The sequence below is a fragment of the Pogona vitticeps genome, chromosome 2, assembly GCF_051106095.1.
Source record: "Pogona vitticeps strain Pit_001003342236 chromosome 2, PviZW2.1, whole genome shotgun sequence".
In the NCBI taxonomy this organism is placed as follows: domain Eukaryota; kingdom Metazoa; phylum Chordata; class Lepidosauria; order Squamata; family Agamidae; genus Pogona; species Pogona vitticeps.
In genome coordinates, this window is record NC_135784.1 from 197,345,256 (window position 1) to 197,365,450 (window position 20,195).

The 20,195-nt window shown below is 41.3% G+C and overlaps 1 protein-coding gene across 3 annotated transcripts in view; it reads left to right on the forward strand.

Annotated features, from left to right (window-relative positions):
• The window catches only part of TBC1D2 (TBC1 domain family member 2), a 43,252-nt gene that overhangs the window by 12,327 nt on the left and 10,730 nt on the right, over positions 1-20,195 (forward strand). For all 3 annotated transcript variants that reach the window (XM_072991897.2, XM_072991900.2, XM_072991898.2), the window contains exons 3-11: positions 4,038-4,179; positions 6,176-6,317; positions 9,931-10,064; positions 10,901-11,067; positions 12,951-13,337; positions 16,321-16,431; positions 17,937-18,121; positions 18,693-19,169; positions 19,656-19,776. In XM_072991897.2, coding sequence (XP_072847998.2) covers positions 4,038-4,179; positions 6,176-6,317; positions 9,931-10,064; positions 10,901-11,067; positions 12,951-13,337; positions 16,321-16,431; positions 17,937-18,121; positions 18,693-19,169; positions 19,656-19,776 — 1,866 coding nt within the window. The remainder of the gene's footprint in view (positions 1-4,037; positions 4,180-6,175; positions 6,318-9,930; positions 10,065-10,900; positions 11,068-12,950; positions 13,338-16,320; positions 16,432-17,936; positions 18,122-18,692; positions 19,170-19,655; positions 19,777-20,195) is intronic.

Consider the following 20,195-nt stretch of genomic DNA (forward strand, 5'->3'; position numbering starts at 1 on the left):
ATCCAGGTTATTAATAAAAATGTTGCAGACCACCAGGCCCAGGACTTGAGCCTTGTGGTACCCACTTACTACCCTTTCCAGTTTGAGAAGGAACCACTGATACGCACTCTCTGAATACAATTCTGTACCGAGCTGTGTATCCACCTTAGTACTGTAATTAGAATATCATGGGGCACTCTGTCAAGGTCTTTGCTGAAGTCAAGATACAGTATGTTACATCTACAGCATGCCCACTCTCTACCAAGCAGGTTGCCTGATTTAAAAAAAATGAGATAAGATTGGTCTGGCAGGATTTGTTCTTGACAAATCCATGTTGGCTTCTAGTTATTTCTGTGTTGTTTTCAAGGTACTTTCAGAGTAGCTGCTTTATCATCTCTCCAGAATTTTCCTTGTGATTGTTGTTGGGCTAACTGGTCTTTTTAGTTCCCAGGTTCTTCCTTTTTGCCATTTCTGAAGATAGGGATGTTAGTCTTTCTCCAGTCATTTGACACTTTACTCATCCTCCATGATTTCAAGAAAATAATAGACAGTGTTTCTGAGATTTTTTCAGCCATTCCTTCAATATTCTTGGATGCAGTTCACCTGGCTTTGGAGATCTGAACTCATTCAACGTAATGAGATACACCTTGACTATTTGTTTATTAATCTCAAACTACTGTACAATCCTATCCCATCCCTTCGTACTTCACATTTGCCTGAAGGAGCATAGACTGTCTTTTGGCAGAAGACTGAGCATTTCTACCTTTTCTTTGTTTTCCATTTTCCCCATCTCCACTGAGTAGCAGAGCTACTGTTTCTTTTCTCTATCTTTTGTTCTGCACATACCTAAATAATACTTTTTGTTGCTTTTAGCATCTCTTGCTAACTTCAGCTCATTTCCTCTTTTGCCTTACTGATGCCATCCCTGCAATTCTTTGGTACTTGTCTGTACCCTTCCTTTGCAGCCTGACCATCCCTTCCACTTACTATATGTGTCCTTTTTAATTTTCAGGTAGTTTCTGAGTTTTTTGTGAAGTCACATTGGTCCTTTTTGCTGTCTTCCATCTTTTTATCTTATTTGAATTGTTTGTAGTGTAACTTTAGGATTTTTTTTTTTTTTAGAAACTCCCACCAATCTTGGACTCCTTTTACTGTTAGGATTTCCTGCCATGGGATCTTTAGCTATCATTGTTTTGAGTACATTAAAAGTGGCTTTCCTAAAGTCCAGCATATACATGTGGTTACCCTCTGCTTTTGTTTGCCTTTAAATCAAGATCTCATGCAGAACATGGTCACCAGGGTGGATTTGATTCCAATCACATTGATTTAAATTACATTGATTTAAATCACATTTCAAATCACTGCAGAGTGGATAAAAACCAATGATATATTTTTAAAATAAAAAATATGAATTAAATTTTAAAAGTTATTTTTAAATTTAAAAATCCAGATTTTTAAAATATGTCTTTTATCCATCCTGCAGTGGTTTATATTGTGATTTAAATCAATTTGATTTAATTCAAATTAAACCTGATGGTCACTTTCCCCCAGAGTTCTCATTACTGTCACTTCTTCCACCAAGTCATCTCTATTGGTTAGAATCAAGCCCTGGGTAAGTAGTCCTCTAGTTTCTTTGTCCACTTTTTCTAGGAGAAAAGAAAATGATCAGCCACTCAAGCCAGAAATGTCTTAGAAGTGTCATATTTGGCAGAATTTGCCTCCCAACAGATATCAGGATAATTTAAATCTTCCATTACTACTACATTGTTTCTCTTTGAAATTCTTGCAAATTATCTTTCAAAGTTCCATCTGCATCTTCTCTTCGACTGTGCAATTGGTGGTTAACTCCAGTTACACATTAATTTTGCTTTTCACCCCAATTATGTTAACCCAGATGCTTTTAATGGGACAACCAAGCTCAAGCTCCTGTACTTCTGTATAGAAATACGTATTTTGGATGTATTATGACTTCACCTCCCTTTCTATCCTTTCTATTCTTTTTGAAGAATTTATATTCTTCAGTTGCTGTATTCCAGTTATGGGAATTATCCCACCAAGTTTCAGTTATCCCTATCAAGTTATATTTGCTTCCTGAACCATGATTTCTAGTTCTTCTTGTTTGTTTCCCATGCTTCTGGAATTCGTACATAGACACTGGAGACCGTGTGATTTGTGGCCTGCTTTCTCTATATATAGAATATATATAGAATTGCTCCAGAAAGCCTGAATCTGTTGGTTTTTATCATTTAATAGGAATCTCAGTCATTTTCCTAGACCTTTCCAGGTTGGGCACTCTGGTGCTCTGCACGTATCTCAGGCTGCAGTACTCATCATCTTCTAATTAGAGCAGACAGGAATCAAGAATGATTTGAATTGTAGTTAGAAATATCTGAAGGGCACCAGGTTGCTTCCCTCATTACAGTTCATGGAAAGAGAATCATAGAGGGCAAAGATTAAATCTGATCAGTATGTATGTCCTTAACAGAAAGTGAAACGTTGGTAACCGTAAATCACTTTTTTGTTTTTCATCTTAGTTCATTTTTTAAATTATTAATCAAAATAAAGACAAAACGAATTTGTACTATGCACAATATAGATGAAATATCCAAATAATGTTGTCAAATAAGGAGAGTCAATGATTGATCTGTATCAGAAAAGAGTGGTCTGGTGGTACCCAGTGTGGCTTAGTGCAGTGGTTCTTAACCTTTGTTACTCAGATGTTTTTGAACTGCAACTCCCAGAAACCCCAGCCAGCACAGTTGGTGGTGAAGGCTTCTGGGAGTTGCAGTCCAAAACTCCCGAGTAACCCAAGGTTAAGAACCAGTGGCTTAGTGGATTGAGTGACAGACTAGCATTTGTGAAACCTAACTTTGAATCCTTTCTTGTCCATGGAAGCTCACTGGAGCAGGGGTAGCACTCCTTAAATATCTCACTTACCTTGAAAACACTACTGTACTGTGATCATTGTAAGTCAAGTGCAGCTGCACAGCATGTTATACACAGACACTGGAGCAGAAGGTACAAAGAAGGGGATTCATTAAACATGTTGTACCATAGGAATGGATGGGAAGAAGGAAGAAGGCATAAATTGCTAAGGTTGTCTGCAAGGCTTATAAAGGGTATCATACAGAAAAGAATGAGTCGCAAGCTGAGCACTTCTTAAAGAAGTGATTCAATGTGTTAATTTTTCCGTTAATGCTATCACACTGAGCTGTCCTCTCCAATTCTATAATGACATTTTTTTGCCAGCTTTCCAGTTGAGGGCGATTTCTAGACATGCTGTCAAGCACATATACAAAAACCAACTGTTTGTGCTTTATGTTACTATTATTCCCCCCCCGCACGCACGCACGCACGCACGCACACACACACACACACACACACACACGGATCAGACACACTACACCTCGTTAGGACTTAACATCTTTGTTTCTATTAATCTTGATAGCTATGATTACAGTACAAATGTTGAGTAGAGTAGAAGCCTTCAGTTACATTATTTGCACAGTTTTCTCTTTTCAAAATGCCCTGATTCATTGTGGGAAGGAAGAAACGTTTGCTTTCAGGAAATTGCTTTAACAATTTAACTTTTTAAGTGAATTTCTCTTTGAAGCCGAGGACTGCAGGCATGATGCATGACAGTGTCCTGGACCCCTTGTTTCCTGATGTTTAGCATTTTAGGCATGGAAAGTTCAAGCTGTTTTTTTTAATGAAACAAAACCTGTTACTTACTTTAGCAGATCAGAAGTGTCTGTATTTGTTTATTTAAAAACAACCACCACCTGTATCGACATAAAAGCATAAGCCAAGATGTATTGGCCAAAGTTCCCCTCTAGTGAAAGAGTCGACAGAACAGATTTTGTAATTCAAATGCCAGCCAACCTTTCTAGAACTGGTGTGGATTCTGCTTTTCCAGAGCTCAAGGCTTTGTTGCACAAATGTGGATGGTGGATTTTGGCTATATCTTTAGGCATTACTCAAGTTGTGAGGATCGCATACAGTACTGACTTTCTTTCCCATCTATTAATTGTTTAAATTGAATTACTGGCAACAAACAGGCTGTCAACAAACAGGCTATGATGTACTGGTTGCAACAGCTGCAGACGAAACGCTGGGAGTTCTGTAAAAACCAGGCAAGAGGTTTTGTGGAGGAAGAGGCTTTGTTCACCTCTTCTGTGAATGAGGAGCGACTTAATAATAGTAAGTAATAGCAGCATGACTACATTGACCTTTTTCTCCACTGGAGGCCAGGATTCTAATCAGTCTCTTTACCATTCATATTGCTCACGGATTCACTGTACTGCAGTTTAATTCCATAGATACTGATACAAATGAGGCTTGCATAGCTGAGACTTATTTAGAGCCATGTGGTTATAGTTCACTCACTACAATGTTTAATGTGTTATTTCTAAAGTGTTATTACCAAGAGAGAAAGAATCAGAGCTAGGAAAAGTTATTATTTTGGCCATACCCAAATTCTCATAATTCTGGGAATCTCAGTTGAAAAAATGCTTTTTTAGACCGAGATTCCCAGAATTATGAGAACTTGGTATGGCCAAAATAATAACTTTTCCTAGCTCTGATACTTTCTCTCTTGGTATGTGAACTACATTTCCCAACATTAAGTCTCAGTTCTTTTTGAAGCTTCAAGCCACATACACAGAACAGGGCAGGTGGGTTTTCTGTATTATAGTTTCCAGGACCATCCATCCAGCATGTTCAGTCACTGTGCTTCTGGGAGATTCTTAGGAGCTGTAATACAGAAAAATCACATTCCAGTTTCTGATTATGTGGTTTGCAGGTCTTTGATTTGTATTACTGCTTTGAGGAATGACTTTGTAGGCTCCTTCCAACTTCACAATTATTCAATTGAATATGATTATTTAATGATTCTGTGCAATGGAGAACTGGGATTGTGCCTGTCTGCCTTCTGCCTTTGGTCCGGCTCCACTCTTTGAGCCTACCTGATAGGTACAAATTTGGAGATCCTGTTGAAGCTTTAGGAGTTCAACCTGCTTAGGCCTGGATCACATGATTTCTATCCTCCAAGTTCAAGAACAGAGTACAGATCTCATCTAGAGAAGGGGCAAATATTCGACGAAAATAGCCAATTCATTATATTCGTCCCTTCATATTTGTGGGTTCCAGAGACCCCCACGAATACAAAGGGATGAATATTTCCCCGTTTTTATTTGTCCTTCCTTTAAAAGAAAAAACCCCACAACATTCTGTCTACCGGCTGCTGATCAACTAATTGGTGGCTGATAGGCAGCCACCCCTGCCACAGCCACCCACCACCACAGCCTACCCCCCTTCCTCTCCCTACCTTAGCCCCCATCCCACCGACATCCCCTTACCTTAATCGCCACTGCTGAGGTCTTCATCTGGCCTCCCAACCATGGCATGTAAAAAGGGAGAGTGGCTGCCCTTTACAAAGATGGCGGTTGCAGCTTCATTTAGGGTAGGGAAGCTGCAGCTGCCATCTTTGCAAAGGGCAACCTGGATTCCCTTAAAGCAGGCTAAGGGGTGCGGGACCGGTGTGGCGGTGGGGGGTGCTGGCAGCGGGTGTGGCGGGTGTTGTTTTTTTAAAAAAAATAACACCATCACGAATTGACAAATAACTTTGTTATTTGTTGCTTCACAGAGGCAACTTCGTGCTTTGTGAGTTATCCGCTTTTGATGATTCACAAAGTGGGATGACTTGCTAAAATGGTCAGTCGTCTCCATCTCTAATCTCATCACATGGTCTGATACTCTACACTTGAATTCTATATACAAAAGGCCTCTGTTTCAACAAATGAGCAGAGTGGAAATTGGTTTGTTGAATGGAGCTCCCCCAAACCAGCATCTCTTGGAAACCATCAGAAGTAGAGCCCTCTGCTGCTTACCCACCTGTTTGTTCTCTTTCTTCCAGTACTGAACTTTGCTTGGGATAGCAGAATGTTTATAATTGAAATCTGACCATCCCACTTGAGTTTCCTCTTGTTCTACGTGTGTGACAGACAAACTTAAGGGAAGCCAAAAATTGGATGTCTTTTGTTTGCCCAAGTGTTCATAGTTTTATGTGTAACATGCAGCGGGGAATTCGTTTATTTTTTTCCTTTGTTCTCTTCAATCAGCCGATGTCTTTGCCAAGATATGTTTGTGCTGGCTATTCCTGAATTCCATAATTTATACTCTACTTGTTTCTTTGTAGCTGATGCAGAACATGAGTTTCTACCTCCTGTTAAAACTCCCGCTGATGATGTAGTCGGCATAAAGGCAGCCTCTCTACCAGCACCACAGCTTTCTGTTGCTCTTCAGAACATCTCCCTCAAGCATCCTTGGATTGAAATACAGTAATGGTTTTATATATTTAAATTCTAGAAATGTAAATTAATCTTCCTTGAATCAATAATTAGTCATCTCAGTGACTAATAAATGCCTTTCTGGGTCATAATGGGTCTTCAAAGGCAAGCATTGGCTTTACCAAATGCATAAAGTTGCACACTTGCCCAACTGCAGGCTCTCCAGACATGTTGGGCTATATGTTTCATCAGCCTCAGCCAGCAAGGCAAATGTAGAGAATGATGGGAAATGTAATACAACAACATATGGAGAATGCCAGGTTGGGGAAAACTTGAATACATAAGGAAGGTATTGTGTGTACACAGAACCAGCGGGGCTCAATGGGAAAACTATTATGCAATTTATTTATTTATTTATTTATTTATTTATTTATTTATTTATTTATTTATTTATTTATTTATTTATTATTTAAAGCAGTTCTGTATCATGTCTGCATCTGCATAGATTTCCAAGCAGTGTAGATGAAAAAGAAAAATTCAGTGTGCTATAATAAATCATATTTTAAAACATAAATGGTAAAACTAGGAGAGTTTAATTTGCCAACCAGCGTCAATACAGATTTAAACATCTAAAATGACTGTAGGCATCCTTCAGTCTCAAGAGACTATGGTAACATGCTCTGAATAGAGGCCTTCAAACACCGTCTGGCGTGGCTGAGAAGTCTGAAATGACTACGTTGATGAAAATTCCTGAGCAGGTTTTCAGTAGCACTGAAAAGAATACAGTTTTGGTCTCAAGACTGTCCTTCTATGAAGCACTTAATACAGTGGGGTCACTACTTAAGCACGTCTCTACTTAAGAACAATCCAACTTAAGAACAGCTCCATTTGCTAAATTTTGCTTCTACTTGAGAACAGAAATCCAAGATAAGAATAGGAAAAAAAACCTTTCCTGCTCTTTTTTTAAGGTCATCTTAGGTTAAAAAAAATTCTCCCCCTAGTGGTAGAGTACGTATTAAACAGCTTTGCATTCGTTCCTATGGGAACTAATGCTTCAATGTACGAACGCACCTCTACATAACAAAAAAACAGCCAGAACGGATTAATAGGTTTTCAGTCTATTCCTATGGGAAATTTTGCTTCAACTTAACGTTTCAACTTAAGAACACCATTCCAAAACGGATTAAGTTCTTAAGTAGAGGTTCCACTGTAGTTTCTATGGACGGAAAAGAGCAGATACGGATCAAATGGTTTTCAGTGCATTCCTATGGGAAATGCAGATTCAACATAAGAACTTTTCAACTTGAGAACCACCTTCCAATACGGATTAAGTTCTTAAGTAGAGACCCCACTGTAAAGACAAAGGAGTGCATATCTGATGAAAAGATAAAGGAAAATAACTGATGACTTGATGGCCTTGTAGGCCCTTTCCAACTTCACTTTTCTATGATTCTATGATTCTAAACTTTGACTAAGTCTAAATTCTGCTAAAGTCACTAGAAGGCTGTTCACTGCAGTTTATTGCCAGTGGATGTGGCATATTGAGGCTTATGGGTGTTTGTGTTCAGACTTCAATTTTAAAAGTACCTTTTTTTGAAGATCACTTCTGTCTAAAGTAAATCACATAAAAAAAATCTTTTGAAATAATATCTGAATATTGTTGAAAACGAACTGTTTGCTGATGCTTCTCTTCAGGACTTTTTTTCTTAAAAAAAAATCCCCAAACTGAAAGCTTCTGATTGGGGATTCTGAGTGTACAATGAACTTCCACTCACTTATTATCCATTAGCTTCAAATAGCATTTTGAACTTTAAAAAAAAAGAAAGAAAGAAAAAACCCCAGTTCCTTTCTGGGGCTTCCGCTCTGGAGCTATTTTTGACTGATTGGTGCATCTGCAGTGCAAAAAATACGGAGAAAACATCTTTCTGGGAAGTCGCCATGGCACTAAGCTTCATCCTGTAAGAAGCCAGAACAAGAAGAACCATGTCTTGCAGTAAAGACACAGAAGGTCAGGTTTTTTGTTCCTCACTCCCAGTTTTGGAACCAAGACAAGCCTTGCCTCATTTAGAGGGCAGGGAGAATGACATCAGTGCACAACCAGGTACTCAGTGGAGAACAAATGTTCCAGCCAGGCATGGTGTTTTTAGTCCACTGCACCAAGTCTGACTTGCCTGTGCTTTGTGTATATTCTATTGTTTCCCAAACTGAACGTGGAGTCTCAGCTTTTTTAGACTCTCTGCTATAATCTAGTTATTCCCAGCGTGGTGTAGTGCAGGAGATCCCCAACCTCCCGGTCTGTGGCCCAGTGCTGCTCCGTGGCCATAGCAAGACTGGGCTGTGGAGACAGATCTCCCCCCTGCGTGCACTCCCCGCACACACCCCACCTGCACGCACAGGTGCCCCCCCATGAGCATGACCCTCCCCTCCGTGAGCGTGCACTGCGCATGCCTACAAGCGCTCCCCTCTGCAAGCACGCCCCGCCCCTCTGCACATGCGTACAAACATCCCCCTCTCCACCGTGAGTGCAGGGGTGTGCCCTGTCCCCCCACCAGTTTGTGATTCAGAAAAGGTTGGGGACCACTGAGTGGATAGAGTAACAGATTAGGACTCTGGAGAACAGGGTTCAAATCTCTGCTCAGCCATGGAAGCTTATACAGTGGTGCCTCACTAGACAATTATAATCTGTTCCACTGAAATCGCTGTTTAGCGAAATCATTGTCCAGCAAAAAGCAAATTGTCGTTTAGCGAACATCAGTTTGCAAAGCAGGGACCAAACATTGTCCAGTGAAATTCCCCCATAAGAATCACTGTTTTGCGAATTGCTATAGCGATCACAAAAAGTCAGTGTCTAGCAAAAAAACTGTCATGCGGGGTAACTGTCTAGCGAGGCACCACTGTAGTTGGAACTGATAAAATGACTCTTTAAATATCTTACTTACTCTGAAAGCCCTGTTAGGGTTGCTATAAGTTGGTTTTGGTTTGACAGCACAGAACACATACATTCTAATCTAAACGAAAAAAATCCTAATGGCTGCAAAGAAATTTAGGACTTAGATTTGTGAGCAATGTCTGATAAAAATCCTAAAATAAGAGATCTGAGTAAGATTTCCAATGATGGGGGAAAGGTGAGGCAAGTTTGAAAATGACCTTTTGTGGCCCTTGGATTGGCTTCTGTCTCCTCTCCATAACTACACAAAACAAATAACACAGATAAATTACGTACAGTTATGTGTTCTTATTGATGTGATGTGAGGAGAAATACCCTTTTTGCCTGTACATCTTGGAAAAGGACCTATCATTCAGTTGTGCTGGTGAGACACAGTGACTATCTTGGTGAGCAACTTGGTTTTGTGTAATGGAAACCTTGTTTTTGTTAGACTGATAAGCTTGTGCCTAGGCTATATCAGTTAGATGGAAGTTCATTCTCCAAATATAAAGAATTAGCATGCCAGAGAGAATGCTACAATGGAACCAATCATCCTGACATATTTGCCTCCTATATACGGGGTGTGTTTTGTATGGAGGGGTATGTGGTCACATGAGGGCCCATATCAATTTAAACTGGTAGTGCCCAGGCATAGCTTCACTGTCTTATTAAGAAAGAACAGGGATGGAGGTCAGGTCCGTAGCCATTTATGGCTCCTGTTTGATTCTACATTTCCAGAAACACAGTACATAATCTTTGTGGTGGCCGGCAAAACCGAAGGGACAGTGATGTATTTGCTATTGAGGTCATCCAGGATAATGCTGAAAATGTGGCTGAAGAAGAGCACATAGAAGCAGAAACTGAAGATGCAGGTACTTATTTCTGCATGATGTGAAAGAATGAAACACATAGTTTGTGCAGTATTTTCTGCACCCTCTTCAGTGCCATTACCGCTGTTACAAGGGTCAAAGCGAATGAAGTCAAACGAAGGGGAACAGATGTCATTGCGGAATCCTAAGGATATGTGTTGGCCTTCTCTGGCATCCTATTGTCTGTAGCGAGGGATGGCACAGAAATAAGGATGGCTACCCTCTTACTCTGGATGACATGGCTAGGTGGCTTAGTGCGGCTGCACTCTTTCCTGTGAAGCTCTCCTGATCTTGGCCTATTTGGTCGGGATATATATATATATAAATAAATAAATATATATAAATAAATAAATATAAATAAATAAATATGAATGTAATAAGCCCTCCCAAGACAGGTTGCACCTGCCTTCTCTCAGATATTTTCTAATCTTCCATATCATGCATGTTGGTTTTCTTTCTTTTGTGATTGGTCACCAGAAGGTTAAAAACAGGACTTGTGGCAATCCTATGAATGAGTGATCTTGAAAATGTCCTGTCCTCAACTCCCCGGCTCACCTCCTTTAAAGTCAAGCTTGTGGCTTCCTTGAGGGAGTCAATTCATCTCATACTTGGTCTTCCTCTTCTCCTGCTGCCTTCATCATTTCCCAGCATTGTCTTTTCCAAAGAATCTTGTCTCCTCATGAAGTGTCCAAAGTAGGACAGCCTCAGTTCTATTGTGAATAGGAGAGACATGATCCATTAGTGTGTTCCATAAAACCTAGCAAGTTATTCAAATTAATTTGCTTCCTCATGACAATGAGAGGATTCTTCATCCTTGTATATTTTCCCTTCATTCACAGTAGAGAGCCAAAAAGACAGAAGAATTAACTTAAAATCACATTTGGCTGAAAGAATGAAAAAAGTGAACAGCAGTTTCCTTTCCTTCGCCGAAGGGACTGGCCAGGAAAAAGCAGCTTCTCTTCGGCACCAAGTGTTGGTACTTTCAGAGGAAGTAAAGTCTCAGAAAGTAAGTCCAGGCTCACAATGTCAATTTCTGTGGGCTGATTCACAATATTGTGTAAGAAGTTGTTTTCAGATGCATAGAATGTGCTTGGCTTTTGGTTATTAGGTCAATTTATCTAATTATTTTTTACACTCTAGTGGCATCTTCCATGTCTGAAAAGCCTCTCAGAGTGGCTTGTGGAAACAATGTAAAGACATAAATGTAAATAAAAACTTGCCAAAAGCACAACAAAAACATTTATTCAAAGGGTTTTTCCTTGCTTCAGTGTTATTTTCTGCTTCCTTTAAGGTCTCAAAAGGGTGTCTGTATCATAATTTTGGTAATATGCACACTAGTTAAACAAAGCCTGTTAATCATTTTGTTAAATTGTTTAATCCATTATTTTATAGTTTGTGTGAAACTTATAATTTAAGCAGAATGCTTCCCTCATACTTTACAGCTGAGACCTACCTCCTCAGAGATTGTCAGTGGTATCCAAGTTGGCTGTGGGTTTCAAGATCCTGTTCAGTACACCCAAGAATTTAAAATGTCTTTTAAAAATAACACTGTTGACTCAGCAATTCACATTAATGTCTTCCGAGCTGCTTTCTTCTAGTTCTGAAGATACAACCGTCTTTGTTCTTAAAAGCATGCCCTTGACTCTAACTTTAAAGGGAAAACACTCAAAATAAATGAATCACTATGTTCTTGTATAGCTACTTGTTATGATATGATATGTGATATGAGTGCCATCAAGTCAATTGTGACTTACAAGCAGCCCTTCTCAGGGTTTTCTAGGTAGAAAATATTTAGAAGTGATTTCCCATCTACTTCTTCTGGGGGCACCCTGGGACTGTGCAGCTTTCCCAAGGCCACACAGGCTGGCTGCCCTGGGAGGCACAGTAGGGAATTGAATTCTCAGCCTTTGCAGCCAGATACCTAACTCACTGAATTATCCAGCCAGATAGCTGCTTGTTAACTATGCATTTGATTAGCTGAGCTAACACCTTCCTCTAGACCTGGGGTCCCCAACCCCCGGTTCTTGGCCCGGTGCTGGTCCGTGGCCTTGGCAGGATCAGGCCACGGAGACAGATCTCCCAACCCCCCTGCATGCACACCCCCTCACGCATGCACAGCCCGCCCACCCGCACACATGCATGCACAGGTGCCCCACCCCCACAAGTGCACCCCACACCATCCACACATGCGTGTGAGTGCACCCTGCACCTGCAGGTGTGCCCCATGCCATGTGTGCGAGCATGCCCCCCTATGAGTGGGCCCCGTGCCATCTGTGTATACGTGCAAGCATGCCCTGCTCCCCACAAGCGCAGGGGTGCCCCCAGCTGGTCTGCGGTTCCGAAAAGCTTGGGGACTGCTGCCAGACTATTCACTTGAAATATTGGCCAGTAGAGATGTGCATGGACTGCCAGTTCGGTGGTTTGGGCTGGATTGTTTCTCAGCCAAAATGGTGTTCACTGCTTCCCAGCCTTGTCTCCTCTGGTGGGCACCCACTCAGAGGCAGCACCCCAGCTTTTTTGCCCCACCTCCTCTTTTTTTTTTCACATTATAGGCAAATTAGTCCAGTTACACCAATTGCCTTTAATATCAGTAAGGAGAAACATAATCTCAGGTGAAATTCCCTGAAAGACAGAAATAGAATAGAATGAAATGTATCATTGGTCACTGAGCCCAATGGCTCCCGAGTCCATAGAGTGCAGCCAACATCTCAGCTTATCACAGGCTAATCTATTTTTATTTACCTCATCTCAAATACGGGTAGTTGGCACAACAGACAGTTGATGTATCTGTATATCTCTGCCAGTAGTAAAAGAGGTAATCTGTATGTGCTGAACTGCGAGATAATGAAGAAGGTTTGCTTTCTTTTTTTCTTTTCTTAACTTCCACAGGAACTAGTTAAACTTCTCCACAAAGCTCTGGAGGCGGCCCAGCAAGAGAAACGAGAGTCCTGCAGATACTTGGCCACAGCAAAGGAGAAAGACAGGCTGGAATTGGTGCGACACAAAGTGAGGCAAATTGCTGAGCTGAACAAAAAGGTGGAGTTGTTGGAGATGGAGAAGAAAGAGCTGGAGGAGAGCCTTGCTCGGGATGGGGAACACATCAAGGAGCTGAATGCCCATGTGCAGCTCTTGATGGACAAGAACCAAGCCAAGCAACAAGTTGTCCTGAAGCTGACAGAGCAACTCACCAGGGGCATGCCTGACTCCATTACTGAGGCAGACATTGTTGCCACAAAGACCCTATACAAACAGCAGGAAGAGATTGAACATTTGAAGGTATTCTGAGATGAAGTCACAACTAGGCCCAGGTAGTACAGAGGAGGTACATTAGGAAGTGGAAGCTCTGAGCTCATTCCTTTCACAATGGTATCTTGGCTGTGTGTTATCCCCCGGAGGGTAGTTGTAATTTTGCTTCAGGCAAGTCTGTATATGGCATTTTCCCACAGGAGCATCTGAAAGTGGTATAAAATGTAATAACTGGGCAGAAAATCTGGTTTGAAAAGATCACAGACTCGTTTTTAAATGTCTTTCTCTCTCTAGAGCAATAAGTACATGATTAAAAAGTATGGATGATGTTTCCTGAAATCTAGCCAGAGGTGCAGCTCTATGTGGTGCAGCTCCATAAAATTTCCAGGGGCTGAAGAAAGGTCTCTGTAGCCTTTTGGTTCTCCCCTTAACTAGTAAGACTAGGATAAATCTATCTAAAAGTCTCTAAAAGTAGGATAAATTATGTACTTGCAGCTTATCACAGAAGTGAGTATACCCCCTCACATTTCATAAATATAACGCAGCACACAGCCATTAGTGTCTAAACTGCTGGCAACAAAAGTGAGTACACCCCTAAGTGACAATGTCCAAATTGGGCCTACTACCTCAGGGCAGTATTCCAACATGATAATGACCCCAAACACACCTCCAAAATGACCACTGCCTTGCTAAAGAAGCTGAGGGTAAAGGTGATGGACTGGCCAAGCATGTCTCCAGACCTGAACCCTATTGAGCATCTTTGGGGCATCCTGAAACGGAAGGTGGAGGTGCTCAAGGTCTGTAACATCCACTAGCTCAGTGATGTCATAATGGGAGAGCGGAGGATGACTCCAGTGGCAACCTGTGAAACTCTGATGAACTCTATGCCCAAGAGGGTTAAGGCAGTGCTGGAAAATAATGGTGGCCACACAAAATATTAACATTTTTTGCTTGGTTTGGGCATTGTCTCTTAGGGGTGTACTCACTTTTGTTGCCAGCGGTTTAGACACTAATGGCTGTATGTTGCGTTATTTTGAAGGGATAGCACATTTACACTGTTATACAAGCTGTATACTCCCTGCTTTACATTGTAGCCAAGTGTCATTTCTTCAGTGTTGTCCCATGAAAAGATAATACTAAAATATTTACGAAATGTGAGGGGGTGTACTCACTTCTGTGGTATACTGTACCTTATACATTCAGGCAGTAGTTTCCAATCTTGGGTCCTCAGATGTTCTTGGACAAAAACTCCCAGAAGCCTTCATCGCTAGCTATGCTGGCCAGGATTTCTGGGAGCTATAGTCCAAGAACATCTGGAGATCCAAGGTTGGGAGCCACTGTAGGATGCAGAATTTGCAGGCTGCAGAATTAATTTTTTTAGTGCAGAATTTCAATTATTAAAACTTATTTATTTGTTTGGTAGCATAAACTACAGCTTGCTATAATGGAAGAGAGTGTATCATGGGGGAAGCCTGCATGGCACACAGATCTGGTGTAAAAGGAAGAATAAACATCCTCTAATCTTTATTCCTGTTCCCTTTTTACCACCCTCAAAATTAAAAGCCCTGCCTGTCCTAATTTGTCATTCTCTATTTTGTGACAGCAAATAGAAACTCTGGTGTATTCTCCTTTCAGCACTGAGTTGAAGATGTATTTACCCTTGCAGATAAGCGCACACTAGCTGATAAATGTTTCCTTGACCCTCCAACCTGTACTTCAGCTGTAACTGCCTTTGGTTGAATACATCACATTTTTTGTAAGGCTTCCATCCTTTGATGCCTGCAGGAAACTCTTAGGCCTAGTTTCCATGGAATAAGCTGAAACACTATAGAGCAATGGTTCCCAACCTTGCATAACCCTGGTGTTCTTACAGTTCCCTGAAGCCTTCACCACCTGTCCTGGCCGGGGTTTCTGGGAGTTGCAGTCCAAGAAGGGTTACCTAAGGTTGGGAACCACTGCTCTAGACAGCCAATGGAGGGTTACATGACTGGTTGTGCTTCCATACAAAAAATAAAGCAATCTTGGCAGAAAATGAATTTGCCTGGAATTTATAAGGTAGTACACATGAATATGAATATGTAAGTTTTGTCTGATTTATCTCATTGGATAAATCATGTTAACCTCACCTGCAGTTCAGTGGTGTATTGGGGCCAGGGTTCTTGGGATCAAAGCATAAAAACTTTATGAGCAGCAGGGATTATGACATCATCTATACCTCCCCCACCAACCTCCAGCTTCCCTGTTCCCTTTGAGCTTAGCTACAGTCCTCTCAATAACTGAGAGAGAAAAGTATGTTGCTGCAAATAATCTTTTTTTAAAATGCAACATACTTGTTGGTGATTTGGTCTTGAACAGGCAATTTAGAGCTCCTGCCCTTACAAAAGACCTTCTCCTTATATTGTTGGCAACTACTGATCAAGTGGCCTGCATTGGGTGGGGTGGTTATGGGGAGTGTCTCAATGAACCCCTGCACTTCCAAGGATGTCACAGCTGCCATTTGAAGAACATTTTAACCACCACTCCTTAGCCATGAGTACTGGCAACCAGGGAAATAGCTGTGTGTGTTCATGAACCTGTTCTGTTCTTGAGTAAGCTCAGAAGGGTCTTTGCCTCCATCTGCATCACTCTGTTTGACTAAGCCAAAACTAAGCAAATAGCTACTCAAAACAGTATTTCTGTGTTGAGTACTCTACAATGTAGTGTCTGATTCTCGTTTGTTTCTATTGCTTTAGCACCCCACTGTGCGTCCTTTGTTCTTCTTATCTATGTGGCTGTCGTATTTGTATCCTTCTGCAGATGAATACATTGGACAAGGTCATGTGTTCTGTTTCAGTCCACCCTTGGTCTATTTGAGCAGCCATGGAAAAATTTATATCAAACAAATAATTAGGAGCCTGACACTTTTCCTTTTTCTCTGCTTTATTTTTCTTTCAGTGACAAATTGTTTTAAGTTAACAGAGTTTAATTTTGCTGAGAGTTCAATTTAAATGTCTTCTCTTCTTCTGTTTGTCAGGATGATCTAGAAGCATACAAGACTCAAAACCAATTCCTGAACTCAGAGATCCACCAGGTTACTAAAATATGGAGCACAGTGGCACGCAGAGAGAAGACCCTCTTGATGAAGGTAAAAAGCAAAGCTCTCTAGACCAGCCGTTCTCAATGGGGGCCATATGCCCCTCTGAGAATCCCTGGCACAATTGAAGAGGATCATAGACTGAAAAGAATTCTTCACACACCACCTTATAATGTTCGTTATGCAACTTACACAATCATGATTCGGCCTATATTTTATACTGTGTTTATGGCCATGGCCAAATAAATGTTGAGAATGGCTGCTATAGAAGGCCAGCATTTGTATTCAGACTCTGCTCTTTCTATTTCCAGATGTAAAGGAAGATTTCTTCTTGTGCGCCCACTACAAACGTCATTTCAGTATTCAGTCTGACTCTCCCCATGTTCTATCACAGTTTCAGCCCTATGTATGTGTTACTAAGGCATTCAGTAGAAGTGGTCCTGTTTTTCTGGTCCTGTCCTAACATTGTGTTTCTGAGGTATCCTTGCCCCTGGACTTCCTTTGCTGAATGCAGGGGTCTGTAAAAGAAACTCTGTGTATGAGGAGATGCTGATTCATTGGGGCGTCATATAATTGGAACACCTGTGCCATCAGGTGCCTTAATTGTGAACAGCACTTTCAGATGTACAAGATTTCCTCCTGCAACCTCTGTGTTCAATGCATGAAATTTGGAAACGGGACTAGTGGTGGGGCTAACAATGAGGTGCTGCCTTCTGCTGTAGCTCACAAACACCCTGCACGGAAATAGCATACGAATAGTGTTTTCATGTGACCCAGGCAGGAAGTCTGGCGTGAGGCAACTTTGGATTATTAATGGTTGAGGTGAACAGTAGGCAAAGGATAGGTTTAACATCCAACTCAATAACACCCATAAATGAATGGTTCTTTGCTAAATTCCTGTGGGGGAAAGTAAGGATTGAACTTTTTAACATTTTTGTTCATAATTTGTTAAAGACCCATTGATTTTGAATGTCATTTTTCCCCAGTGATTCTAATAATGTATTCAATGGTAGTTTGTGGAGCAAGGTCATAACTGAGGCACACCTTGTTCTTTTGTGATCTACTGCAGCGTAACTTACTTCTTTGACATATTTCCAGATTTGTGAGGCAGGGAGGGATCGTGTACTATGCAGATATCTATGATACAGCGCATTAACTAAGGAGTCTTGTGTGTGCCTCTGTAGCCGTCCTGTGGTTCAACTGATTTATCAGAGTTTGCAGTTTGGATCTCATGGGATTATCAGAGACTTGGGAACATTACTGAAGAGGTAAACAACAGATGGAGAATGGACGCTGCGATCCCTTCCAGTTTTCTTCCTATCTGAAGGCCATTTCAAATAGTCACTGGCTTGTTTAGATGTAGCTACATACTCTGAAATGTTATGCTTTTGATGACAAGTGAATCCCAGAATGCCCCGGCTGTGACTGTGCTAGCGGAAGGATTCTGAGATCTGTAGCCCAAGCAGTGACATCTCACAGCTCTGCTTCTGATAGTATTTACGTAATGTCATGCAAAACGTGTGTTCTGAATGTTATCTTCTCTCGTTCTATGACAGTGCACCCGTCTGCAAGCCCACAACTGCCAGATTGAGAGCAAGTATCTGATGGTTCTGCAGAAACTGCAGAGCCTACCAGACTTAGCCAGTGAGCACATGGAAATGGTGAAGGGCCTCATACAAGAGGCACTCCAGTGGGATGGGAAGGAAGAAGCCATGATACCTATCCAGCTGAGCCCAATCAAGTAAATGGTGTTTGTATGTCTCTGCGTGTACATGGTAGGGTGAGACTACATCTCTGTAGGACATTTTTCTTTCCATCAGGCTCACTGTCATTGGCAGCAGAATGTGTACTGAATTTGATTGAGCTTGGTCTGAAGTGCTTGATACATCAGTGTAGTCCTAGTAATCTCACTGTCTGGGAACTCTGATTAACAGACAAATCAGCTAAAGCTTTAGTTGGTAAAAGTTTGCCTTTTCAGGTTACTGTATCATTTTAACTTGTGGAGCTGTAGGCCAAAGGCATCATGTTTGTTTATCTTCTTGGCCTACTTTTGTCCTAGTATATCTAGTATATTGTAGAGAAAAGAAAAAGAATCTCATTATTAATGATAACTGTCATTTTTATTAAACTGTGTGCTTTTGCACCTCCTTTGGTATATTGAAAAAGCATCTACGGTATATTTTGGTTTTGGTAAAGCACGCTTAAAGAAAATTACTCAGTAAGTAAACAGATTCTTAACTAAAATTTTTCCAGTCAATGGAGAGTCTTAATATTCTGTCATCTCCCCTGTTGTGCTTTTTTCCGCTCTTCAGACAATATGACGAGTACGGGTTTATGACGGTTCCTGACTATGAAGCTGAGGATTGGAAGCTGCTGGCAAAAATCCAAGCTCTGGAGATCAAATCCAGTAATCTCTTGAGCCAGGAGGCAGTGGAGAAACCCCTCACTGAGCGGTGGAATAACCTCGGAGAACTTACTCCTTCCTCAGAGCTCAAAAGCTTACTGCGCTGTGGTATCCCGGTAGAGCACCGGCAGAGGGTGTGGAGGTGGATCGTGAACCATCGTGTGCAGCACATCCGCTCTCCCGGCCATTACCAAAACTTACTCAAGAAGTGTGAAGGTGCTGAGCACCCAGCTTCCCGACAGATCGAGTTGGATCTACCCCGCACTCTGACCAACAACAAGCACTTTATATTGCCTACTTCCCACCTTCTTCCCAAACTCCGGAGGATTTTACTTGCATTTTCCCGCCAGAATCCCACAATTGGCTATTGCCAGGGACTGAACAGGTCAGTGATTCTAATTCACTTCTTACATTTTTTTTTTGTACTAACACAACCGTTACATCAGTAGGGCTTACATAAATGTTGCTCTAGCAGGTCCCATTTCATATTTTTGATGGGTCTGAACTAGTTGGGACTAACAGTCAGACTTAGCTTCTAGGTTCTCCTTTGAGTGCAACAAACACTTCATTAGTTAATGAAGTGTATATAAAACAATGGGATGTATTTGACAAAGATTTCAGATTAATGTAAAAATGCAAAAGTTTGGGATCCAGAAGATTGTAAGTATGCATGAAAGGAAGCCATTGGTATAGCCAGAAGGTCCAGTTCAGGAGGCAGTGTAAGTTTCAGAAGAACCTTCTGGCTCTTCAGCATTTTCCAATGTCACTTTCATTGTGGTTTCATGAGGGGCCAACGTGAAGGGCCAGAGTCGTAGCAGTGACTGGTGTGATCGTCTGCTTTGTACTTACATAGATGTCTTCTTCATCCTAGACTAGCAGCCATTGCCCTATTAGTCCTAGAAGATGAAGAAAATGCTTTCTGGTGCCTAGTTCATATTGTTGAGAACCTCATGCCTCCTGATTACTACAGCAATACACTCATAGGCTCACAGGTAAGTCTGGAACTGCACGCTGAGACAAGCCGCAGGATAGTCATGGAAAAATTGGTTCTTTTAAGAATTCCATGTTAAGGTAGGTAATGCATACTGTGTTTCTAGAACCAACACCAAAGCTCTTTACAGAGAGTTTACTAACAACTACCAGCCATTCTGTGGGAGCCCTATGATCCCTTGGGGGGGGACTCTAGCACATTTGAAGGGGGCCACAGATTGGAAATAATTTTTCATCCAGTATCTTATAAAGTTGGTTATGTGACTCATACAGTCCTGATTCTGCCTAATATTTCTTTCATACGGTTGTTTATGGCCATGGCCAAAAAAAGATTGAGAAAGGCTGAACTAGATTCATGATCTAAAAAAGAAAGGAATTTTTAAAGGGGGACAATTAATTTTAGGTTTTGTCTGATTCTGTT